Source organism: Lycium barbarum, chromosome 10 (assembly GCF_019175385.1).
Source record: "Lycium barbarum isolate Lr01 chromosome 10, ASM1917538v2, whole genome shotgun sequence".
NCBI classification, from domain to species: domain Eukaryota; kingdom Viridiplantae; phylum Streptophyta; class Magnoliopsida; order Solanales; family Solanaceae; genus Lycium; species Lycium barbarum.
This window is the reverse complement of record NC_083346.1, coordinates 38350928-38377929: the sequence shown is the minus strand read 5'-3', so window position 1 is coordinate 38377929 and position 27002 is coordinate 38350928. Positions and strand designations below refer to the sequence as shown.

At 37.5% G+C, this 27002-nt stretch overlaps 1 protein-coding gene and 1 long non-coding RNA gene across 3 annotated transcripts; one reads left to right on the top strand and one right to left on the bottom strand.

Moving 5' to 3' along the window:
- Window positions 1-6025: 6025 nt before the first annotated feature.
- On the bottom strand, window positions 6026-15792 carry LOC132613819 (uncharacterized). 2 transcript variants are annotated; one of them, XR_009572104.1, is made up of 11 exons: window positions 15422-15792; window positions 15220-15279; window positions 12464-12511; window positions 11256-11388; window positions 10896-10972; window positions 8669-8764; window positions 8519-8589; window positions 8346-8436; window positions 8155-8268; window positions 6742-6841; window positions 6026-6305 (listed from the first exon to the last, which is right to left on the bottom strand). XR_009572104.1 is itself a non-coding variant. In XM_060328078.1 (10 exons), the coding sequence occupies exons 1-9, from the start codon at window positions 15647-15649 to the stop codon at window positions 8158-8160; spliced, it is 915 nt and encodes a 304-aa protein (XP_060184061.1). In that variant the 5' UTR covers window positions 15650-15791; the 3' UTR covers window positions 6026-6305; window positions 8155-8157. The 2 variants fall into 2 exon arrangements, 1 of the variants encoding a protein (XP_060184061.1); XM_060328078.1 differs by lacking the exon at window positions 6742-6841 and having other exon boundaries at window positions 15422-15791.
- A 7531-nt stretch (window positions 15793-23323) lies between these two features.
- LOC132614771 (uncharacterized) lies at window positions 23324-26228 on the top strand. Its single transcript, XR_009572439.1, has 3 exons — window positions 23324-23450; window positions 24636-24701; window positions 25642-26228. It is a non-coding gene; the product is annotated as an uncharacterized LOC132614771 (long non-coding RNA).
- The last annotated feature ends 774 nt before the right edge of the window (window positions 26229-27002 follow it).

Below are 27002 nucleotides of genomic sequence, written 5' to 3'. Positions count from 1 at the left end.
ACGGCGACAGCCTCCTCCGGGATCGGAGCCACGGGAGGATCGGCATCGACTCTCTGAATAATAATGTCGGGCTTTGTTTCATCCCGTAGGTCCGAGTGACGCTCCTCACCCTCTTCTTCGACTTTTGCCCTTTGTCCGAGGGCCTTTTCCTCTTGGCAGCAGCAGCAGCAGCAAGGGTACGAGATGCACCCGCTGAGTCAAACTCGGATGCCGACGTTGTAGGTTCGGCTGCCGACTCCGGCCTGGGATCCACAGAGCCTTTGGGTAAACCTGAAAGTCAAAAACGTAATGAATACGGATAGTAGAAGGTGCAGTGAACACAGGAAGAAGCAAAATACTACTGTGGTTCTGGGCGACCCATCGGCCACGTGACAGGTGACCCCACGTCCGGTTATCGTGGACATGTTGGCTAAGAAGTGCAGTGACCCATTCGCTCAGGTTCCGGACGACCGGAGGAATATACCCATTGGCTAATATGAATAAGAAAAACGGTGAGAAAGTGGGATCAAAATTTGACGAAACATACAGAAACAATCACTTAAGGGTTCAGACTTAAGCTTGTTGTTCCACTTCTCCGGGAAGGGCATATAATTGGCCGGAATGATGTCCTCGGTCCTCACCCGGACATATCGCTCCAACCAGCCCCTGTTTCTGTCCTCATCCATTTTTGAGAAAAATGGATTCCGGCTACGCTTGGCAAGTTTTATTACGCCACCCCGGAACAACCTCGGGGAGTATAAGCGTATCAGGTGGGCCAGCGTGAGCTCCTTTCCGGCATTGTTGGCCAACAGCCGGAGGCATGCTACGACCCTCCAAACGATCGGACCAATCTGTGCCAAGGTCACATTATAGGTCCGGCACATGTCCAAGATGACCAGATCAATCGGAGGGTTGAGCTTGAGGGTGAAAGGGTAAGTATAGACATACAAGTAGCCCTCCCGATGGTCGGTGACCGACTCATCGGTCCCAGGGGCAAAAACTTGAACCGGACGATTGCCCCATCCACAGTCAGACCGGACCAGATCAAGTTTATCCTCGGTAATGGAGGAGGGGTATCGTCTCACATCATACCCTCTGTCGGACACCGAGAAAGGTTTTTCGACCTCTAAGTCTTTGTTGAAATTGGTTTTGGCCGGTATAATGTCCGAGGTCGTGGGCTCGAAGAAGCCCTTTGTCTTAGAAGGGGAAGTAGCCTCGGTTCCCGGAGACGAAACCGAGGGAATGTCATGGGAAGTGGTTTCCGACATCTGAAAATGTGAAAAGGAGAAGTTGAGTGGATTCGAAAAACGAGTTAAAAAGGGAAACAAGGGAACAGGCGATATAGGAAGTATCAGAATATGAGAACTAGCAATGAACAATAACAGAATAGTGTAAGATAGGGGAAAAGTTGCTTCCTTTCGCGTAGAGTAAACGATGAATCAACAACAAACTTGGAATAGAGGATGAACAGTTATGATGAAGATGAAGGAATGCAGCGAAGAGTGAAGGTGGAAGAGAAATGAATCGTAAAAATGAGAGAATGAAGAAGTTGAAGACTTTTTATAGGCGTAAAGTTCAGACGGTTACGGTTTTCGGCCAACCCAGGGGCGCCACGTGTCCCCATAATTAATAAGGAATGACTTGAAACGACGTGCGTGTAGCGGTTGTCAGAACGGACCACCCGAGATAAGACACGTGGCCGACGAAGGGGGAACGTGACGCAACTGTTCCCGCCAAAATGAAGAGATAATTACGAGCAAATGGAATCACCGGTTTCTTGATTCATCCGCTTCCCGTTACTCCGATAAAGCTTCGGTCCGGGAAGCGTGGGGACTATCTGTATACGGTAAAAACCGGTGAGACCAAAGGCCGAGGGAAGAAAGGGGAAAGAGTGTGCATGAAGACTCCCGTTCTGAACCGGGGGAACGCTTAGACCCGAAGCGAAGGAAGGGCATCATTTGGTCCGGTTCTTTCATGACCGGGTTGTTCGAGGCCGTATGTCCGTTTGATCGTGGCCGGTGGTCCGGGAGATCCGTTGCGCAGTTGCCACGCGTCGATGGCGTCCTGCTACGTTCAACTGCCAGTCGTACGGGTGTCAGATCGTACGGTCTACCTAATCCAACCTAATCCAACTCAGAACTTTTTCTTTATTCTATTATTTTTTATGTTGTATGAAGCCCATGGGGCAACACTATAAATAGGGGGCATTGTCTTCCTTTTAGAGGGTTGGCTTCTACATTACCAAGAACTCTTGTAATAGCAAATTATACAAATCTCCCTCTCAATATATCAGATTCGATCTATATTTATTGTGCTTAATTCTTACGTTTCCTAAATCAAATACCGTTTATGCATTAATAGATACACGAGTACATAGCAAACCATTGATCATCAATTGCTCCTTTATAGCATATTCATATATTTCTCTCTCTATCAAATAAGTACAAGATATAGCCACATATCTTATACCTCACTTATAATTTTAATTGATTATCCAAATCCGGGGTAAACAGAACTGGCAAATTTTCGAGTCCAAAGAGCTGATGTAAGCACTTAAAATACAATATAATAAAAGAATAGAGTAGTTGAACTAGCACTTTTGAATCAGCAGATATTGTCTGTACATCGAAGGACATACGTAAAATGGCAAAAGATAATTAAGAAAATATTTAAAAAAACATTTTTCACTTGGGTGCTCTGCTTGGTTGCTAAAGATCAAAGAGTAAAAACAGAAGATGAATATAAGATGCCACCTCACGAATATTTACTCGCATGCGATATTTACAATAAGCAAAATATAGAAATTATACAATCTTGACTTGTTCCATTCATTTACCAAAAAAGAATATATATAGGGTACAATCTTGAATCCTAGTGAAACAAGGAAATTAAGATCCTAGTGAAACAAGGAAACTAACCAATATATGGTAATTAGTGAAACAAGGAAACTAACCAATATATGGTAATTATCTCCCTACAAATATGCTACCAAATAATATCAAATAATATAAAGATATTATACCGCAATACCCCCCCTCAAGTTGGAGCATGGGAATCAAAAATGCCCAACTTGGAAAGCAAGAAGTCAAACTGAGTTTTGCCGAGAGCTTTGGTAAAAAATGTCTGCCAATTGTGAAGATGTTGAAACGTGTGACGGAGCAACAAGTACAAGAAATCAGGGGCTCATGATGATCCAATTCTTGCCATAGAGCATGTAATTTTCCATAATATACGGACACTGACATGGTTTTGGTCTATTCACATTTAGCCAGGGAAGACCGAAGTTGTTGAACTCGTGGTCCATTAGTCTGCGCGAACCTCCTTTTAAGGTGATCCCAAAAGGGTTTGACCTCCCTCAATTTTGACAATGAAGATTTGACATCAGCATCAATGGTATTTGTGATCCAAGAGATTAACATTGCGTTAATTGCAGTCCAATCGGACTTTGTACAAGGAGGCTGCGGTTCAGTGATAGTGTCGTCCAAGAACTCAAATTTACGTCGTGCTTCCAACGCCATTTGTATGTCGGCTGCCCATTCATCAAAATTATCGCCCTTGAAACGAGTAGGCGTGATATAGTCCCCGGGTCGGTCTTGAGGACCGAGAAAATAGGGAGAATTAGACTCAATTTTGGGTGGTGGTGGAGGAGGTACGGCGTCACCGGCCATGAAAATTTACGATGAAGAGAAGAAAAAAACCGTGTGGCTCTGATACCATGTAGAAACTATACAATCTTGACTTGTTCCATTCATTTACCAAGAGAGAACATATATAGGGTACAATCTTGAACCCTAGTGAAACAAGGAAACTAAGATCCTAGTGAAACTAGGAAACTAACCAATATATGGTAATTAGTGAAACAAGGAAACTAACCAATATATGGTAATTATCTCCCTACAAATATGCTACCAAATAATATCAAATAATATAAAGATATTATACCGCAATACAAAATAATTTGACCTTAAAAAGTTACAAATTAAAGTGACAAATAGTATCAATTAATCATGATTAACTGATCAAGGTTTATAATACGCGCAACATGTGTCTTGTATTAATTAATTAATTAATTTGGTACTAACATCGGTGCTGATTTTGCTTTTTCATGCATAGTAATTCTATTGTTTTGACAACATAAACTACTATCCACTTAGATCCTGTTGGACCATACCTCTATTACATCATGCTCATGCTTTTCATGAGATGTGAAATCTTAATTCGCTAGGGATGGGTGGTGCAAATTTCTTGTTATAAGATCAACCTGTTATCAACTTTCTGCAATGTCCATTTTCCACTGGTTAACAATAATAGATCTCTTTTACAAAAACATAAATAAAGGAGACAAAAACTATTGCAGATCTCGAAGTTTCCAGGATAGTAGTGCCAAGTACTGTTCCACTAACAGTAATCTAAACTTGTACAGTATGATAGAAAATTTCAACAACCAATTATCATAGCAACAGCACAGATCACAAATAATAACTCATTCTTATACGTGCAAAATGAGCCAGAGAATTGTTATATATCAAGTTGTATTTTCTTATGTCATTAGGAAAATAAAATTTGAAGATTCAAATTCAAGATTATTCGTGCATTTTTTTCTTTAGTGGTTTTGCACAATCTGTCATCCGAAAGAAAAGGCAATGACTCGGCTACCCCACCTAGCCAAACCAGTAAAATAGATTAGATATAAATTAGATAAAATGAGTTGAAAAAAATATCAATCCTTCAAACAGCTCTAAGTACTATCATGTGCCTGAGAATGCTATCTCTAGGTCAATATTTAAAAGAAGATTTTGGCTCGAACTTATTGTTTTCTTTCAATAATAGGTAAGCACATCCTATGCTTTATAGGAGTCTTTTAGCTCTATCAAAAAAAAATTATATCAATTAAAAATAAAGAGAACCTTTAATTTTTACTTTGTATAATGTTGGCTTGAGATAGAATTTAAAGAAACATGATCTATAAGGTTCATATAGGCATATAGCCAGACTCAACTTACTTGAGACTGAAGTGAGGTCGTAGTTGTAATAATATGTATTGATTCGGTACAACACTGATTGCAACAAATGAGGTAATCAACACATACAGATTTTGAAAAAGAAAAACAAAGAATATGACATGGGATCGCCAACTCAAACAAGATTTGTGCACAATTGCTTGTTGGAAGAAATCCATAACAGGCAATTCAATTGGCATAAATACCTTGGGTAAGCTCAACACACAATCAAAGCTCAAACTTACGCATAGAAGTACAAATTATAATTGTGAGACTTCCATAACATGGAAAAGTTTTACTGCACTGCAGATAATCGAAGTTCTAATTATTCTTATATTAGCATTAATTGATTATTAGGGTAATGCATATTTCTACTTGCAATACCTCATCCATTCTTAGCTTTTTCCTAGCACCCTCTATTTCATAGACAATAAATTCACCACTTTTTGCTTAGTTCAAAAACAGCATTCTTCTCGTGATCAAGTGATATGATTGCTCAGTTTAAGTGGTTTTTAAACAAGCATATCCTCCTCAGGCATTAAAAGTTCTTAACAATTCGATCAACTTATATGTGGCTTAAATCACCATTCATCGGATAATTCTAGTCCTGTCGAGTAACTTAATTCAGCCACACTGAATCAGAAGGTGCTGATATCCACTACTGTAACTTTTGACTAGGAAGCTACTTGAGGTAGCAGCTAAGATGATCATGGAAAGTCGTTTAGTAACCAAACTGTACTTCAAATGGAAAGAGGCAAAAGTTCTAAAATTACGTAATTCGTGATCACACTTTACCTTTGATGAAACAATTCTTAAATCACGGAAAGTGGGCATGTTTTTTTGTGATGGTATAGGATAAGTGACAACAAACTTGATGTTATCGATTATGAAATGTGTTTCTATGCTACCAGAGAGAATCCCAAATAACCAAATTATCTCAGATTGAGATGCAGCATCGATGGCATATGGAAGCATCCCTCTTAAGGAAGACAAATCACGAGAAGATCACATGGAATATTGATACATTGACTGACAGAAGACGCGGCTTAAAGCAAAAATTTAAAAATGATTCAGACATTCTAAAAGTATGAATGTTTTAAAAGCCTTAAAATCCAAGAAGCCAAAATAATATTTACAACAAGCTTTGCAGTCAGCAAGGATGCAACATTGAAGCTACAACCGAAGAACCTTTGATATACTCAAATTTAAGGAGGCCATCACATTCAAAGTAACATGCTTAGTTATCCAACCGAGTTTACTGATACCATTGGAATTCCAGCAACAGGTTGTTGATCCACATTTTAGTCTATCAGCAACCGGAATGTCCTAGAAAAAAAAATGACAAGTCCATAAGGAAAGCACAGAAATGAACAGGATATCACAAGCATAGGAGATGAAAGACCTAGAGATTAAAGAAATGGCAACACAAATTTGAAACAACATTATTAACTAAAGAAGTGCAAGTGAAATGCGTATTGATATGTGAAACACTTCCACATTGAGTATAAGAGCCATAAAGCCACTCTGAATGGTAAAAGGAAAGAACAACCCAAGCAGCCAGTCTCTGGCTCTGTGAACTAATATTCACTTTTTCTCCTTCTAAAAACAAAAGTGCTCCAGGAGAAACCGCTCACAAGATTGGACCAAAGTAAAACTAAACCAATCAGATAAGTTCATTGCATTGTACACAGGACAGTGGTTCTTTTGATAGATGCACAAAAAAATCAATATGCCACGAGACAGCACTATGAAGATGGTTCACCTGAAAGGTACATTCTTCTAGCCTGATAATTGCAGCCTATGCAGCTACAATCTTCTTGAGTTTCTACTTTTACAACTAAGGCTAGACAAGAATTTAGAACCTGAAATATATAACATAAGAGGATTTCAGGAGATTATCACTGTATCAGGAATATAGACAGAATAGTTTGAAGTTTTAGATGCTTTAAATTCATAGGTGCACAAGATATAATTTGGGATTTCCAAGAGCTTGTACGCAGAGCGGATACATCTGCACAAAATGAAGCATCCTCATACATATAAGCTTACTCGCACTTTTCCTTGACATACCTGGGCTTTTGTACTGCAGACTTTTGTAGCACTATTTAACTATATAATAATTCTGTCTCTTTTTTCTTCTTACTTAAGATTTTTTAATAGATGATGGTGTTAAACATTTTCAGTTGACAGGCTTTTGCTACATCGCATTGCATTTAGATAAAATTATTGAGTCCTTTTATTTTGCTGAATATAAAATTGAGTTACTTACAGAGCGATTTGTTATATCTTAGTTTTCTCATTAATTAGTATAAAATTTCAGAAGATTTATTTGTTTTTACTTTTGTAGCTCTATGAATTGGGACCCAAATTTAAAGGTCTAACAGCGCTGCTTGTATACTTAATAGGCACAGTAGGTGTTAGAAGAAGTTGAAAGTTTTTTTTTAATAACCATAATAACTTTATAGAAGTTGTAAAGTTTTTTACGCTCAATGTCTTGTACATTGTATTTAAGGCGACAGGATATGATCTCCATAAACTTAATATTGGCATTATCAAATCAGATCTTTTGGTCCTGTACTTGGTCATTTATGTTGTTATTTTAGGAAGTTTATAGGCTAAGTTATACCAGATAAAACTAGTTGTCCCTCACTGAAGTAGCATTTCAGTCTCTTTAAGAAATTAAGGAACCTTTTGAGAACCATAGTTCCTGTTAGCGTCATACCAAAGGTTCATCTTTAATGAGTAAAAAATGTTTCCAGAAAAATTAGTACACTCTTAGTCTGAATCAGGGCAAATGTTCTACTACAGACTACACAGAGCAAATCACAGCTTAATAAATGGCTTAAGTTTCTAATATTGCTATCGAAGATATCATGAGCATCTGTCGAATCTTAACTTTGCGAGGAAACAAAAGAAAACCTAGATAATAAAGTGATTTAGTTGTCTAACAGCAGAAAGATTGTATCAGAAGTAGAATAATTTCAACTACTTAGAGTTCGTTGAGGTTTCATAGTCATAATCCAGCCACAGAAGACCTTCTAGTGATTAGCCTCCTAAGATAACCAAGTACCTCCCCCTCCCCCAAAAGGGCCCAGCCTGTGGGTAATGAAAATAAAGAGAGAAATACACAAATAAATAGGAGGGAAGAAAGGAGGAATTTTTTTTTTTTACTTACTTCTCACTTATCTTCCGACTTGAGTTGTCCCCCAAGTAAAATAAGTCCCACCGTTGCAAAAGCAGATAAAACAGTCGATGCATAGGACATCACAAGCAGAGTTCCTCGCAGGGACTGCAACAACAAAACTATTTTCATATATACCAACACAAATAAATATTAACTGAATGAGTGGTTTTCTAGCGTGTTACCTTAGCAAGCAACAAGGCATTGTCATTTGCGTACTGTAATGAGCTCTCTGGTATGCTCCGTACCCCTTGACTTAATTCCCAAGAAAGAAAACTGTATTCCCAATGGCAGACACGAAATGTTTTTTAACCTTGAATGAAAGATATAGAGGCTCGCAGCTCAAAAAACCAATTACCTAAAGATAATTGCAATGGTAGCTCCAATGTAGGCTTTTCCAGGGGTCAATTCAACCTGAAGATCCCCAAACTGAAGCGAAAAAGATACTTTTAGGATAAAATGCGACGACACCTTGGAAAAAAAAATTAATGCAAATACCATTTAATACCTTGAATGTCCTGGTTTGCTGCTTTTCTTCACCATCAACCCCAGATGCAGGACTTGCAGACAACAACTTTCCAGTCTCTATCATAACTTTAGCAATCTATAGTGATCAAGTACCAAAGTTGTAAGAGCAAAGAAATATTTGATGGCACCAAGTAGAGTGCTTTTGAAGAATAAATTATGCCTGACAATAGTTCTCAGTTATTTCACCCAGAGGACTTGAATCGAAAAGGTTAATGTGGGTAAAATCTCAGGAATGAGCCGCATGTCCACCTTTAGTCTTCATTCTTGTCCCACAAATCTTTTTAACCATTAAAAACTACTGCTCTAGAATTAAAATTGAATTCAAAGAGGACCAACTACAGTTCATTTAGCATCATTCATCCAAACTTCGGGCAATATACCCAAACCTAGTAACCTATTCCACAAGGGATACACACATCACATTGTGTCACCTTCTTAGTATGCTTGTCAAACCTAGCAGTCCAAGATCACAAGGTGAGGTGGAATTGAGACTTCTAGTTCAGACTCTTACAGCTACTGAGTACTTATACTCCTCTATGCCCAATGATACGATCCTGGATAGTCCGGACAAATCGGAGCACATTGTGGATAATCTCGAATTGACTAGCGGACCATTGACTCGCTCCAAGTCCAAGAACGTCCAAGGAGTGCACGGTAGGGAGCTTCATGATCTTCAAGAATTCACAATGGAAGATGTGGGAGAGAAAATAGAGCAAGAAACAGATGAACAGGACACAAAAAGGCTAAAGATCACTTACCTGGGGGCACACAAGTATGCACAATTGGCAGAAACATTACCTGAGTTGTGCATAATTGGCCACAGAAACGCACAATTGCACGCAAGTCACAGACTGGGATTTTAAAAGAGGAGTATAAAATAAGACCCTAGACTCGTGTTTCATTAGGTTTTGGCATATTGAAAGATTAGAACTCTGAGAAAAAATTGGACCTTTTGGTTTCAAGTTGACTTCGGATTGCCCGTTTTCAAGAATTGAGATTCTTGAGGGTAATCTTCTTCTTTATTCTTTTTATCTCGAAATCTATTTTATCTTTCTTTGGAGGCGATCAAATTCATAAGTCGATTGTTGCTCGAGACATTCATCTAGGGTTCTAGATTTTTCTGGTTAAACTCCTTCAGACTATTTTCATTTATTTTAATCAAATCCTATCTTTTAGTTTGCTTTCAGTTATTGTTATTTGATATTCCACAGTCGTTTGTGTATATTGGATCGTAGCACCTAACCTGGCTCTACTCTCTGGTACCAATTCTTAGAACTCAAGCTCCAATAATTTGGCTCATCCACTTGTTACGTTTTCTCCTAATTTAGGTGAAAATCTCAATCAGTATTCCAAATTAGTAGACAAGCAAACCTTTAATAGCGACTCAAAAGAGTGCTATCATATGTGACCACAGGGTGTTTGTCATCATTATCCAAGCTATGAGATGTGAGAGATGCACAATAATTATTTAGAGGCCCTTATAACATATGTCTTGCTCAAATGGCCAACTTCATAAAGTTTATTTTTCTTTTTTTTCTTTTTTTTTTAGATAATAGCGAAGTGCTACTGGCCTAGGGCATTGCCATGGGAATCAAAGCAAGTCCTGAACTTACTATGACATGCAACAATAAGGAGATTGTTGATTGTAGCTAAAAAGCAACAAGACCATTAGACATGTTGGAGATTGTTAAATCTAAAGTAAAAAAATTTTGGAGAACTTGGAGGACTAGATTTTAACAAATACAATCAGTTAGTTGTTATTTTACAAACCGCCATCTAATCTACGCGCTAGCTTAACCGATGAAAACCAAATGAGCAACACATATGCAGATATGTCAGGGTGATATAATATGACACTTTTTTTTTCCACTCTTTAAGATTATCAACAGCAAAAACAAAAGTAGAAATGCATTCGAGAATAGAAAATTAAGAATAGACTTTTTAATAGATGGCTTCTCTCTCTCAACCTCTATCCTCATCCAAACACTGAACTAAGTCCTCCCTATCAAGGTTACCCGTCTAACGTTTTACTTTTCATGCCCCCTCTAAGTCATTCACCCAAATTAGACCTGGATAATAAATTTTTGAAGATTGTAAGTTCAAAAATTAACTTTTATTACGTAAATATGACATTTACTCCTCTACTCGGAAGATAGGGAATTTATGTTTTTAACACATGAGAAGATGTATAGGAATTCCATAAGTACCTTCTGTACTTCACCTTCACCATATTGTCCCATGGACTGGAACCTTCTTCCAGCTGATAACAAGCGTCTTCCAAATGCTAACTAGTAATAAGAATGAAATTCAGGTGGAAAAAGGAACTCAATTTGCTTGTTAAAGGTGAGAAATAAAGCATCATAGCAAAGCATCATGGCTTAGCAGCCTTGAGTTTTTTGCTCATGGTTCTAAACTCCCAGTCTAAATAGTTTTTTTGCAGTGTCTGGATTTTTATCCTTTTCTTTGTAAAGCTTTTTGCATCTTCTTGATGCTTTTCGAATATAACAACTTACTTCATCGAAAAAAAAAAAAAAAGTAAAGCATCATAGTTGTAGGCTCTTTCTTGCCTGATTTTTGAGAGCCCGTCAATGAGCCAACCAATAAAGGCAGCTTGTCCACTAAAGCTGTGGATGTTGATGTATCAGCCTGTTCCCATGCTCGGCTTATATTCAACAATGTCTCTCCCACCTCCTCGCCACACTGCAAATGCAAGATTAAAACAACAATCTATAATGTACTTTTCTCAGTCAATTTTGCTTTCTTCATCCTCTGTTGTTATAAGGGTGGCTTGATAGCTTCAAATTTCACATTTCACATTTCACATTTACACATAGGGAAAAGAACCAATTAACATGAACCACAGCTGAACAAGAGAAAAGATGAATATCAACTTGTTTAAAATTGGAATATAGAGTATATCATCAAAAACTGGAACACAGAAAATCCTGTTTGATTACTAACAGAACTTCTAAAAACATTTTTATTCCTGTCCGGAATATCTGAATGCAGACATTTGAGAAAAACTAGGGGGTAATTTTCCTTTATCCCATCAGCAGCATACTGCATCTTTTATCATCTTCACTGTTAATTACATTGCAAGAATCCATGCTTTCTGTATTTATATTCTGTCAATTAATCCAACCTCAGATAACTCCAATCCTCAGCAGTTTTCATTTTTACGTTTATTTAAATTTCCACAGAGGTTCCTCTACATAGTTTCTTTTACTGTACAAACTTAGCAGAAAATGAGGAAGAATTCCGAGAAAGATGTCTGGGCAGGTGATGATGGAAAACCCTATCAAGATTCATTTCTTTTTGTCATCTCAGACAGGAGGTTTTGTAGTCATAATCAACACAACCTAAACAGTGGGAGAGTTTGCGCCAAGTCATCAAAAAATATGCTCCCTCCGTTTCACTCTAAGTGGCTTACTTTCCTTTTTAGTTTGTTCGAAAAAAAATGCCTCTTTTTAGATTGGGTAACTCTCAAATTCCAACATTCTACATGGCGTGTCTAAGCCATAAGATTCAAAGGACATTTCGTACATTACACGCATCTTTTGTTTAAGACCACAAAATTCAAAAGTCTTGTTTATATCTTAAAGTCCCTGCCTAGTCAAACTAAGACACTTAAATTGAAACAATGGGAGTAAATGAGTAGCTTTGTATAGTACAACTAGCCAAATCAAATTGCTGATCCAAGATTTTTCAATTTCATGGTTGAGATATTACGCATTGTAAAGAAGTTACAAACAAATAATTAGTATGGGTCACTAACCTCATCTTTAACTGGCCCATTTGAAAGATCAAATGCTGCATCATTCAGCTACACCATGTTGAAATTTATACATCAGAACTAAACCAAAGTGATATAGAACCCCACCCCCTTTAATGATGCAAATGAAACCCAAACATCCAGACCTCTAAACAAACCAACATAAGAATTCAAAAGTCACACAGATGACCTAAGGCTAGTAGGAAGACAATTATACCGGAACCACAACCTCATTGCCAGTAATAAAGGAACAGAAAACTCAGCAACCAAATTTTACAACAAGTTCCTAGCGACTTGATTTTACTCTGATAAAATCCAACTTGCAATCTTGCTCCCAATGTTGGAGGAGCAAAAAATTCTACAGAGCAAAGAAGGCTTGAGGCGTGGAGAAATACTTCTCGAAAGAGTGATATCTTGTAAGTCGCGATGATAAATCATACTCCCTCTGTCCCATAATAAGTGTCACCTTAGCCAAATTTTTTTGTCCCATAATAAGTGTCACCTTGGGATACCAATGCATATATTGACTAGTTTTTTCCATCTTTTCCCTTGGTCAAAAAATGACAAGTTTCATTATTCAAGGCCAAAAGTTGGATTCACAATGTCAAATTTTGGGTTTCACGTGAAAATGAAAGTTTTGGCCTATGGAAGATAGGATTAGTAAGAGACAAAAGAAGTACTAGTACTCTAAATAATGATGGTTGGATTCCCAATGTCAAAAGATGGACTACTTGTGCATGCTTTAATCATCAAGAGGAAAAATAATTTTTTTTACATAAGGGTAATTTGGTGAACTTTACATTTTCACCTTTGGTTTCTTAATATGCGTGTTTTTAGCTAAGGTGACACTTATTATGGGACGGAGGGAGTATCATGCTATTTACAGCTTATTTGGATTGCAGTTACCTATTGTACAGTATCATTTTGTTATTTAAAACACAATGTTTGTTTTGATTGGTGTTAACGCAAGACTGGAGGTTTGGCAACAGACTCTGGAGTCGAAGGGTTTCAAGTTGAGCAAGACTAAGACAAAGTACTTAGAGTACAAGTTCAGTGATGGGAGTCAAGTAGAGGACGAGGACGTGCAGCTAGATACTCAAATCATCCTGAAGAAAGAAAGTTTCAAGTACCTGGGGTCGATCATCCAAGGGACTGGCGAGATTGACGACGATGTCACACATCATATTGGAGCGGGATGGATGAAATGGAAGCTCGCATCGGGAGTGTTGTGCGATAAGAAGATGTCGTCTATTCTAAAGGGAAAGTTCTACAAAGCGGTGGTTAGACCGGCTATGTTGTATGGGACGGAATGCTGGACAGTTAAGAAAGCGCATGTCCAGAAGATGAAGGTAGCTGAGATGCGGATGCTGAGATGGATGTGCGGGCATACCAGGAGAGATAGGATTCGGAATGAAGTGATTCGAGATAAGGTCGGTGTGGCCCCTGTGGTGGATAAGATGTGGAAAGGGAGGTTGAGGTGGTTCGGCCATGTGCAGCGGAGATGCGCTGATGCGCCAGTGAGGAGGTGTGAGAGGATGGCAGTGGTGGGCCTGAAGAGAGGGAGGGATAGGCCAAAGAAGGCCTGGGGAGAGGTGATTCGGCAAGACATGGCGTTACTCCAGCTTACCGAGGACATGACCGGTGATAGGAGAGGGTGGAGGTCGAGTATCAGGGTAGAGGGCTAGTGGGGGGCCTCGAGGTTTCCTTTCTCATATTAGGAGTATTTTATCCTGCTTCTATGTGTTGGTCTTGCCAATCTTTGTTGTTTTATCATGACTTCGTTGCTCTTGCTATTTCTCATTTTCGCATTGTTTTGATTTGCTTGTCCGTATCTGACTCTTTTCCCTTGTTTTCCTTATTTTCTTTTGAGCCGAGGGTCTTTCGGAAACAGTCTCCCTACCTGGAAGGTAGGGGTATGGTTTGCGTACACTTTACCCTCCCCAGACCCCACATTGTGGGATTCAACTGGGTATGTTGTTGTTGTTGTAATGTTTGTTTTGATTGTTTGTTTTACAACAAGTTCCTGGCGACTTGATTTTACTCTAATAAAATCCAACCTGCAATCTTGCTCTCAATGTTGGAGGAGCAAAAAATTCTAAAGAGCAAAGAAGGCTTGAGGCGTGGAGAAATACTTCTCGAAAGAGTGATATCTTGCAAGTCGCGATGATAAATCATGCTATTTACAGCTTATTTGGATGGTTGTTACCTATTGTACAGTATCGTTTTGTTATTTAAAACACAATGTTTGTTTTGATTGTTACTTAAAATTTATTCGTATCGTTAGATCCATCATTTTATGTAACGACCAATTTGGTGTGGTCGCGTCGTTACCCTTTTTTTCTTTCTCATTTTGAATTTTCTTATTATTTAATGATCCTATTTTATCCTTCATACTACCCTTTTTTCTTTAATAATAACTCTACCATGTACCCTACTTTATTTTTAATAATATTGTAAGTTAATTCGTGAGATTGTTGATGTGTGCCATTATGTAACAAAGGATAACGATACAATATATTCATCAAAACAATACAACACTATACAATACGATACATTTATGAAACAATACGTAATAACCATCAAAAAAGGCTGTTATTGTTTGTGATACAACAAGTCTATTACCGCTTATCAAAACAATTGTTTAAGAAATGGAACATTTTCTTTAACCATTTCCATATTGTTTTGCAGAATAGTTCCAAGATACATATGCAATGTACTATATGACTAGCAACCCACATGAGAAGAAGAAAATAACTTACATCTAAGCGAAGATCACGAGGAAGCTGCGAAAAATAATCTGCAGGTAGAACAAAACTGTCCTGCAAAAATAACGAGGGGGGGCTTAATAAATTAGCACAAAACACTCACGGCTCAAGCGAACCCAGTCTTCCTTTCTTTTTTGAACTCTGTGCCTAGTGAAATGGTGCAGATAGAGAGAGTAGGGAACAAAAATGAACTTACAGCGAGTTCTTGGAGAAGACTTAGAGGGTCAGGTTCAAGAGATTTGGGTGAATCAGATTCTGTAACAGCAAACAGAAGTGTTGTTCTACGAGAATCAAATTTGAGGAAACTCTTGCGAAAATATGGTGCAGAACGAGTTGAAATATGATGTGGGCATCTGGTTAAACAAAGAGTAATACGAGAGAGACAGTAGATATGTTGATGATAAAGTGAGAGAGATGAAGCCATTGAATGAACCACAACACAATTATTAACAACAAAGAGTGTCAGCACTTTGACAAGTAAATTAGGGAGCTTTGGCCATATTTGTTGGTCTTGGGTTTCGTGGTTGTGGTTCTGTTTCGCTACTTCTTCGCAATTGGCTTAGCCAATCATATTTCTTTGGGTTTCATCTCAATCAAAGTAGTCTAACAAACACTTTGGGCTCGTTTGGTACAGGATAAACGGATAATTAATATCAGGATTAAATTTGAGATAAGTTTATTTCACATTTGATCGGTATAAAAATTCGAAATTATAATGTTATTTTTATCCCATATTGAGGGCACGTTTGGTACAAGGGATAAGAGATAAGCTCCAGCATGGCCATAGATTTTGGGAGCATATTTTGAAGATTTGTTTTCAAATCTTTGATTGGACATAAAATTTTGACGGATTTTGAAAATAAATCTTCAAATTCTCAAATTCTGGCTCAAACCTGTTTTTGGATCAAAATCTATGTTTTGGCCTTTTCAGTACTTTTAAAAATTACCCCAAACTTTTATATTTATAAAAAGAACTCATTTATTTAAGACCAACTAATTCTATCTACCATGTTCCTCCATTAAAGTTGTATCTATCATGTTTTCACAATTAAAGCAGTCTCTTCTATAAGTAAATAATGTTCGTACAATGTGGGAAAGTACATTAAAGAATAGTTAGTTACTACCGCTGTTTTTTTTCTTGCACGGATGAATCTTTATATTGTAATTTGATTATAGTAGCTATTAACTGTGTCATTAGCAATTGTTATTAAAATATCATGTTATGCACAATTTGAGATTAGCAAGTATGTATGTTTTGTCTGATTGAGTATTCTTGATAATTTTTAGAACTTATAGGTATAAGTAATGTTTTATGTTTTCCAAAACAAAAAGCGAAATATGTTTTGAAAAACTATGGCCCAACATATTTTCAAAACCTGAAAAAAAAATCTGCCAAATTAAGTTTTTCAATTTTTTTTTTGGGAATCTATAGCCAGACGCTAGCTAATCCGGGAATAAGATTTGGGATGAGTTTATCCTAAGCTCGAATGGGATAAAATCCCAGAATAACTAATCACAAGATTAGTTATCCCGAGATTGTAGTGTTATTTTTATCCCACATTGAGAGTGTGATAACAATCCCGTGATAACTAATATGGGATAATTAATCCACAGATAACTTGTTCCCCAGCTAAACGAGTCCTTTGGGTGTGTTTGGTAGAAGGAAAATTCTTTCCTAGGAAATAAATTTTTTAAAATAAGTATTTTCTTACTTATTTTTTATTTTTTGGAAATAAGTAAAAAATTATAATCTCAAGAATACTTATATGTAATCTAGCAAAACATTATGGCAATGAGATGGGGTAGGGAGTGGGGTTTGAGGAATGGCAGGAGTAGTATGGTCAAGGGGTGGGGGTTGGATGGGGTGGGACGTGGGAGGAGACAATAAATTTAGGATTTCAACTGAAACTTATTTTTTTACTTATATTAGAAAATATTTTGACCAATCAAATATGAAAAAATTGGAAAATAGAAAAATATTTTCCACCATACCAAATACAGCCGTTTATGTAGATTTTGGAGAAAAAGAGAAAAAAAAATCAAATTGTTGTGAAATGAAAGCTAAATATAATGACATTGAACACGAGAAGATATACAGGAATAATGCAGGGAGACCTCTCTCTTATTCAAGTGAATTTTATATATCTTCCAATAGGAGCATAGTGTCTTATTTATAGGAGTATACATTGCAAAGCTTACAAAGTTAAATGCTCATTCCTCTCTTACATGAATACAACAGGTACTCGAAATGTAAAGTGTAGAAAAAGTAGCGGCAAAATACATCAAATGACCCCTGAACTATTCTAAAAATTTTGAGCTCTAACTCAAATTATACAGACGATTTATTACACACTTGAACATTTAAAAAGTGAATTTAATACCACCCTACAAGTTGACGTGACACAAAATATAAAAAATAATTAAAAAGTGGCACGTTTTTTATTAAAATTTATTTGTTTATTCTTTTTTTTATTAAAATAAATGTTTTTGTAGTCCCCCCACCCCCAGGCCTCCAAACCTGCCCACCCACCCTTTCTTCTTCATCCCTGCATCCTTCACCCCTACTTTTTTTTTTTTCATTCTCTATCTCCTCCTTTCACGCCTGCTCTATTCCTCCACCACGCCGCCGCCCCATCCCTCCTCTTCTCCTCCATCTTCACGCCACACCATCCCCACCCCTCAAACCTCTCCCTGTCTTTTTCATTTTTTCCCCTTCTCACTGATCTCATCCCATTTCCACCATTGTCGGAGCTCCTATGAGCTCGTCTCCCTTTCTCAATCATTGCACACCCTCACGCCTCTCCATCTTCTTTCTCCTTCCTTTTCTTTTTCCATTCTCCTTTCTTTTTTTTGATTTTTTCAACTAGTGCTAGTAGCCTCATCACCCTTCCACAGTGATATACAAAAGAAAAAGCAAAAGACTTTTTGATTTCTCATCAATTTTCAAACAAGCAAAAAATGGGTGTTCCTTCGTGTTTGTTCGTTTGAGTTCTTGTTGGAGTTTTTTTCATTTCAATGGATGGATAATGGTGGCTTCGGTGGTGGAGGATATTGTCACGACCCGTCTAAGGGGGCCGCAACGAGCACCCGGTGCTAGCCTACCCCGGCACCCCTAGACTTACACTTACTCTTACATCTAGGTGAGCCACATAATTAAACATACATTTCTATTCATCCGTCATACTAGTCCTATTGGACAACAACATCTTTTATATCATCATAGGCATCTATGCCACATCAATGTACATGAGCCAACAAGGCCAGCAAAATGATATACAAAAAAAAATATAGGCCAACAAGGCCCAAAAAAAAATAAAGGCCAGACATACCTAACCACATACACATGTCTACGAGCATCTAAGGAGAGTATAACATATCACATAAGCGAGACAGGACCCCGCTATGCCCATAATTATATACACAAAAGAATAAGTACCCAAAAGCTATAGCTCCGAATGAAATGGAGCTCCGCTATGTAGTCCCTGAGAATGTGGCTATGGATCAAGTCTGTCTCCCTGTGCACCTGCGGGCATGACGCAGCGTCCACAAACAAAAGGACGTCAGTACGAAGAATGTACTAAGTATGTAAAGCAGGATCAATATCAATGTAGAAGCATAATAAGCAACCTGAAAGATAACACAGGATGGGAGATAGTAATATCATCGTCATAAGCACTTACTTGCCTTTCATAGGGACTTTCCATTTCTAATGCGTATTTGTGTACATATATCCATATTTGTATCTGTTCCATATTTGTACTCGTATTCGTATACATACCCTTATTCACATTCATATCGTATCATATTTGTATCCATACTCGTGTCTATATCATATACACAATCATATCATATACATAGCATTTACATAGCATACCCGACCATGCAGGATCGGTGTTTCATACATACTTGGCCAGCCAAGGCTCAAGGTTACACATACCTGGCCCTACCAAGGCTTCAGGGTTACATCTACCTGGCCCTACCAAGGCGTCAGGGTTATCCGTACCATCTGCAGAGGTGTGTGCGCGTTACATAATCATATACATACTTATTTACATATCCTACCCGGCCTCATAAGCTCGGGGTTCCATAATAACCATACATAGATGCATATACATAATAGCTCATAAGCATCTTTACTATTATCATTACTATCGTAGTCGTCATCGTTATCATCATCGCTATTACCATTATAGTTGTCATCAATGTCATTATCACTATTATCGTCATTTATACATCTATCTTATAGGCTTACTCGTCATATGAGGAACTTAGTACAATCGTAGCATATCAAGAATTGTGAGCTTACTAGCTCAGAAGATCAAATCATTTGAAGGATATCATAGTCTTATAGAAGATTTAGACGTTTGGCCAAAGAACCATGCCTGATGAAAGAAGGGTTAGCCTTACATATCTTTCCGTTGAACTATTCTACACTTGCACGTCCTCCTTCAACGCTCGCGTTTCTACCTTCATTGAAGTCATACTATCATTAGAAATCGATAGCTAGCATACATGACTGAAACTAAAGAAAATTGGACAGCACCTCCTTTATTTATACGACATTCCTCCATAGCGTATATCCACTCCTAAGCGTCAATAATACATTCATAATATTATAACGATAGTCATTATTCATCCACGTTATCCATATTTCTAGACTTACTTTCAATCACCCATATCCATGACCATAACACACGACGACGTCCATTCACATACATTGCTCATCTCATGTTCTCAACATCATTTATAACATATTTACATCACAACCCATCAAGAATCATAACTCGATTCAAGCTATTTCTCAAAATGACACTATTCCACATTCATGACCCATTTTTCTATACCCTTCTACAATCCAAGTATTTCAACTCTCAAATACCTTAAACAACATAGAAATATCATAAATCTTACCTTAGATGTCGTAGGATCAAGCCTTGGTTGATAATACTCCACTTGAGCAAAAACCCTAGTTCACCTCCATTGGGATTTCTTGACTTGAATGATCTTTAATGAGTTTTCTCATACTTGATTCGCTTGGTTTATGTTGTTGATCACTAAAAATCCTTGAATTCTTGTGGAATAAATGTAGAGAGATGTTTTAGAGAGAAGGGGTATCATGTAGAAGTGAAATGAAATAAGACTTGGTCCCTTAATTAATGACTTAAAATCTGATTTGAAATGAACAGTAGTTAAAAGTGCAACAGTGGTCGTAAACTCAGTTTACGACCCGTATTTCAGTTTACGGTCGTATTCTGTAGGCGTATTAAAGGATGACAGAAACAGAAAGTCAGGCTGAGGACATGGTGGTTTACGGGCTCAGTTTACGGTCCGTATTCCAGTTTACGGTCCGTATTTCAAGTCGTCTTTAACCATTCGAGCATTAGACAGAAAGTTGAAGTTTGGGGATTTGAAATACGACATGGCAGTTTACGGCCCGTAAACTACTTTACGGTCCGTATTTCATTTTACAATCGACTGGTCCGAAGTGCAAACCTGCAGCTTTCACGTCTTCAGAACCTATAATTAGTCATTATGGAGTATAACCTATCTCTTATTGCAAATGCCCTTTGAAATCTTACTTAGGGTCGTCAAACGTCGTTCCCTTCTTATTAAAACATCGTATACGCTATGCCCTTTGTTAGCCTATCCACTGTACATTCGCGGGGAAATTTTCAAGGTGTAACAGATATGTTGTTTCCAGTGGGATAAAAGAGATGAGGTGGGTAGGGTTATTTAGCGATGAAGAATATATAATTATTGGAGGATTTTAATGGATAACTAAGAATTAATTAGCGTAAAATATAATTAATAAAAGAAAAATCAATGAATAAAGAAAGTTAAATGAAAAAAATATAAAAATTAGAAGGTTTTTGACGTGGTGCCGATGTGGCGGGAGAGTATGTAACACCTCCCCATGTGCAACTGGTTATAGATGTATCGGGGGTAAAATAATTCACTTTTAAGATGTTCAGGGGTGTAATAGGTCGCTTGTATAGTTTGAGTGTGATATTGACATTTTGGGTATAGTTTAGGGGTCATTTGATGTATTTTGCGAAAAAGTAGATAGCAAGCTACATTCATTCATCTCTTTCATAGAACTCCCCATTGAATATTCATTTAAAATACAATATGTCTCGTTAAAATCTTTGCATGAAAAAACTCAATTGAAAATAGTCTAGTGAAGAAAAAGGAGTACACACATTTCATGATATGCATTGGGAGTTGCCTCATTATAAACGTTGCCGGTTTACATATTTGCTTTTACATATACTTTCGGTTTAACCACAAGAAAAAGGGCTTTGATCGAATGCGATTTACTTGTCTTTAATCCCTTTCATACAAATTTAATTATTAACCTAAATCATATTTTTAGTGGTAAACAGTTTGGCATCGTTTGTGGGGATAGACAACTGTGATATTGTCTAGATCTATTGCTCGAAACTCTTTGCTAAACCACCAAAACTTACCCACTAAGAAACCACTGCCATGTCCGGGACTCAACACGACAATCCACTCGAACGTTGTAATCAACGGACGTCGTTGTTAATCAACGAACGTTGTAAATAATAAGAGGGTGCTAGGACCAACATTTATCAATTTCCTTCAAGTATGTAGTTTTGTAAAAGTTTGTTTCCATTAATATGGCGTACATGCGCAACGCACCTGCGCAGAAACTAGTAAAACTAAAAAGGAAAAAAGGGTCAAAGCTGCCTTTGAATTATTCAAAATAGGATAACTTTATCTTCTAGTTTTGCTTTTTTATGTAATATAAAGTTTAATTACCAACATTAATTTTTGCAACTAAACATTTATTCTATAGTTTCCTTTCAAAGCTATTATACTCTCGATTAAAACCTATGATTACTTAAAGTTACAATAAGTAATATAACATACTAAGGTATCATTGAATTTGATTCTTTTATCATATCCGTTTTGGAGCTAGTAAAATAAATCCATTCTTATTAATTAGAAAAATAAATTCTAAAAAAATTATGCAAGAAAAGGTACATGATTTCACGTTGAGAAAAAATAACTTATATCTAATGCATAAGGAATTAAAAGAGAGAAAAAAACTGTGTGTAACCGTTTCTTTTTGGTTAAAATGGAAAGTCTTGATACTACTTACTAGTATCTCATAGTTGTTATTATACTTTTTCTCGCAAATTTAAACTCAAAAACAATATGAAAAGAACAAGGGTAGAATTATCTTATCAGGATAAAACTGGTAATTTTAACCTTGTTCGGGAGTAACCATTAGCGGGAAAGTTATTTTTGAATTACTTAACTACTTAGGAGAGTATTTTTAAGTTAATTGACAAACAACAAAAATACTTTTGTCCAAAAAATGGAAACGAATGATAAAAATATCCTATTTCAAATATGTGACTGGTAGAGAGACTGTTTGCGATAGATCTCCGACTCAAGGAGAGATGAAAAAGCATCAAAATAGTAATAGTAACCAGTAATAACAACAAAATAATGAGATAAATAGAGTGAAAGAAACAATCAGATAGTACTCGGGAACTAATAATAAGCAGACAAACTGTTATATCCCGTAATTTTATACGTCGAGTTATTCGCAAGAGAATCGACTCAAGATAAAGACGGGATCATTTTCGGGCACGAAACAGAAATCTTTAATTTCCGGTCTCTATTAGAAAATGAATTGCTTATGAATTTTACTTAGTGTAAAAATATTAATGGAAAGTTGGGATTAATTTACCATGATTAGATTATTAAGTGGGGATTAGTGATTAATTAATCTAATTATCGAAAAGTTGGCCCCACGACACGTGACGAGATTTGGTTGGACTTGAATAAAGATGGACACATGTCATGAAAATTGACACATGTCCACTTTGTAAAGATAATATATAAGTATAAGTGGATGACTAAGTCATCACATATTCCACAAATAAATCTTGCAAATTAGGTTTTAGAGAGAAGGGCTCTCAAGCCTAGAGAGAGAAAGAAGTTCCCGCGCCACTATTCACGGGCGGCGTTACTGTTCACGGCACTATTCACGGCGGCGCTACTGTTCACGCCGCCACTGTTCACGGATACTGTTCACGGCCAGCCCGTTTTTGCCCCCTTCTACACAATTAATTGGAGAGATTTGAAGATTAAGAGGAGGAAAAAGATGGAGCTCATGGTAGCCATGGCAACTCACGGCCATGGCTTTCTTGAAGACATTTCATGGTGAAAAATTAGAGTTTGTCTCTAAGGTAAGATTTAATTCTTTTCTACATGTTTTGGAGGTAGTTTAGACTTGTATAGCTTGGTAGATGTGTGTTGAATACAAACGGGTTATGTATGTTGATGTTGAATTATAAATTGAGCCGTGTAAGGGGGGTGTTTTGAGTAAGAATGAGGAATTGATTTTAGTAGCATTATGTAGGAATTAAATGGTTAAATTTAAAGTTGTGTTGTTTTATGGACATATTGCTATCCTTGCTAAATTGAAAGGATTGAGGGTATGATTATGTTCATATGATTATTGTTGTTGTTATCATGGGTTATGTGATGAGAATGAAGGAAATTAATGATTAGAAACTTTATAGAGGTCGTGTGGGTGTGTGAAGAGGAGTGTGGCCGTGAGCCATAGTAATGAAAGAGAATGGTGAATTAAAATTTATTTAGCTTGTTAGAGGTGTCGTTGTGACATTGATGACGTAGATAAAGGGTTAACGAGATGAGTTGGTGTTGAAATTGGTTGTATGTTGTTATGAGAAATTATGTGATTTTTATATAATTTTTATGCAATTATGAAAGTAAGATGCTAAATGTGAACTATAGTTGTTATTAATGAATTTGGAAGAAAACAATGCGATTTGGTAGTTTCGTTGCAATTGTAGAAGTTTCGAATGGAATATGGAAATGGGCGGAATGGTTCGAATCCTTGGATATTGTTTAAAATGTTATTGAAATATGTTTGGGTAATCTTGAGTTAGTTAATGAATATGAAAAAAATGTTGATATTAGTTGGATGGTGTGAAGTTAGAATGGAAGAGTTACATTATGTGGAAAGGAAGGGAAATTTTTTGGATTGTTGGAAATGTTGTATGAATTGCTTAGAATGTCTTTAAGTATTGTTGGTATGGATTCGGGTTAGTATTTAAATATATAAGCATCGATGTTGGCTTGAAGGTAAGTCGTCGAGTTGAATTTATGAAAGTTGTTGAATGATGTAAAAGAGAGTTACTATTATTATTTTGCCTTTTGAATTGGTTATCAATGTTACTAGGTTGGTTATTGTGGTTGTTGTTGTTGATTTTGGACGAGTTAAATTCTCGGGTTGGCCTATTTACAGGGGAAATGCTGCCCAAATTTCTGTAGAATTTAGAATTAGTTTGGAATAAATGGCTTAAATACCTATGGCTAATGTTTGATATTCGTTGGCGTATTCATAGGCCTTGGGGAGCCCGAGGCGTAGGTTGGGATTAACTTTAGTTGGGCAAACTTGGAGCGCGTACGAGGTATGTAAAGCAATCTTTCTTTCTTTTGGCATGCCTTAGTTTTGGATAGGCTAGATTACGAGCCTTTAGGAAAATCCTATAATTCGAAATCCGAGCATGATATGATCTATATATATTCCTTGGCACTCTTATGTTTGATTTGATAAAAGTATGAACCATTACGTCTTTGAAATAATCGCTTTCCGAACTTTGCATAAAAATGTTTCACTTTAAAGAATTTCGTAATTTGTGAACGCCATATCTTTCACAGAAAGGCTCGGATTGCTTCAATATTTTTGTAGAAGTTTATATGGCATATAATGAGTATATTTCCCATAGGCGGGCCCGACTCGGGTCAATGCCCGTCCGTGAGTCCCGCGACTTTCCTTTATGTAATTCGGACGACTTTTGAAAGAATTTGGCATGATTAACATTTCGAATTTCAAGTATGGTCATTTACTTATATTTGAGTCTATGATAATGGTTTTATGCATATGGTTACTCATGACTCTGCTCGTGCGTTCTGTTATATCTTTCGCCGGTTCCCGGGCCGGTTCTGTTATCGTGCGCACTTTGATATACTCCGGAGTTATGCTGTGTTTATGGTTCACCGAGCTACTCGCAAAAGAGGGTCGGGTTCCACCTATATTTGGTGTTATGCTGTGTATGGCGTTATGTGGTGATGTGATATGTGACGGGGATACGGAGATTTGAAACTTTCTGGTGTTATGCTGTGTTATGGCGCCATCGACGGGTGGGCGACCATATTCTTCTGTACCCTATGCATTACTTACATATTTTTGAAAGTAAGCAAATTTTGATATGTTGGATTTGCACTTATGTTTGGTACTTCCATTTCGTTTATGTCTCAGATTTGCTTTCTGTATATTCTGCTTTGCATACTCAGTACATATTTCGTACTGACCCCCTTTCTTCGGGGGGCTGCGTTTCATGCCCGCAGGTACAGACGCACAGTTTGGTGATCTACCCATTTAGGACACCCTCTTCTGCTGTTTGGAGTGCTCTTCTCATTTCAGAGCACACATTTTGGTATATATTCGTTCGCTATGTATATATGTATTTGTTCAGGGGCACGGCGGGGCCCTGTCCCGCCATATGATTCGGTTTGTCTGTTTAGAGGTCTGTAGACGTATTTGTGGGTGTGTGTGCCTACTTCTGTACGGATGTGTTTGCATGACTCTATTCGTTATGGCAGCCTTGTCGGCTCGCACATGTATATGTTGTTCTGTTGGCCCTGTGTGGCCTTTGTTGGTATTTGCTGTGTACAGGGTTATTTTGGATAGTCCGAAAAACAAAGGAAACTCTGCCGAAATTTTCTTTGAAAATCTTATAAATTTGAAACACCGCCTTGTCGGCTTCTGTTATATACCTGGATGGGTTTGATATAATCTGAGGCAGTGTTTGATATTTGTGTCGGTATAAGTTATCTGTTTGCCACTCGGATTTGTGATTGTGTTCGGGTGCCCAATTCGGGCACTAGTCACGGCCCACGGGGTTGGGTCGTGACACAAACAAAGATACTACTACTCCTAGTACGTGAAAGTAATTCGTTCGCAACCTACTAACCTCTACCCTGATACTTGATCTCCACACCCTCTTATCAAAGGATAAGTCCTCGGTAAGCTGAAGTTGCGCCAAATCCTGCCTAATCACCTCTCTCCAAGACTTGTTAGTCCTACCTCTCACTCTTCTCAGTCCAACCACAACCAACCTCTCGCACCTCCTCACTGCAGCATCTGTGGATCTCCTCCGCACGTGTTCGAACCATCTCAACCTCCCTACTGAGCACACTACTGAACTTGTACTCCAAGTATTCTGTCTTAGTCCTACTCAACTTGAAACCTTTAGACTCCAAAGTCTGTCTCCACACCTCCAGCTTCACGTCTCATCTACTAGAATTATGTCATCTGCAAATAGCATACACTATTGTACCTCCCCTTGAATGTGACGTGTCAAGACGTCCATCGCTAAAGCAAATAGAAACAGGCTAAGTACGGATCCCTAGTGCAGACCCATCATGATTGGGAATGGTTCTGAGTCACCTCGTAATTGAAGAATATTTTGACTATCAAAAAAGTCTTTTCAATTCCATTTGACTCAGGGCGTCAGGGACCCTCCAACAGAAACCTCGTCTTTTTTGTCGACCTTCATTCCCATCCTGCAGCCAAAGTGATAGCGGTTGTATCATCCACAGGTAATGTGTGGAAGAGGATAAGATTTCTATGTGGATAGAACGTATCTAACACCTTTTGCATCTTTTCATTTGCAAACTAAAAAAAAAAAAAAAAGTCGTTGAACAAT

What these genes read in the sequence shown, in the direction of transcription:
- LOC132613819 (XM_060328078.1), bottom strand. Translation starts at nt 15,649, where the DNA reads ATGGCTTCATCTCTCTCACTTTATCATCAACATATCTACTGTCTCTCT. An exon ending in ACCATTGCAATTATCTTTAG is followed by an intron (nt 8,437 to 8,518) that starts GTAATTGGTTTT and finishes TTGGGAATACAG; the next exon opens with TTTTCTTTCTTGGGAATTAA. An exon ending in ATGCCTTGTTGCTTGCTAAG is followed by an intron (nt 8,269 to 8,345) that starts GTAACACGCTAG and finishes TTGTTGTTGCAG; the next exon opens with TCCCTGCGAGGAACTCTGCT.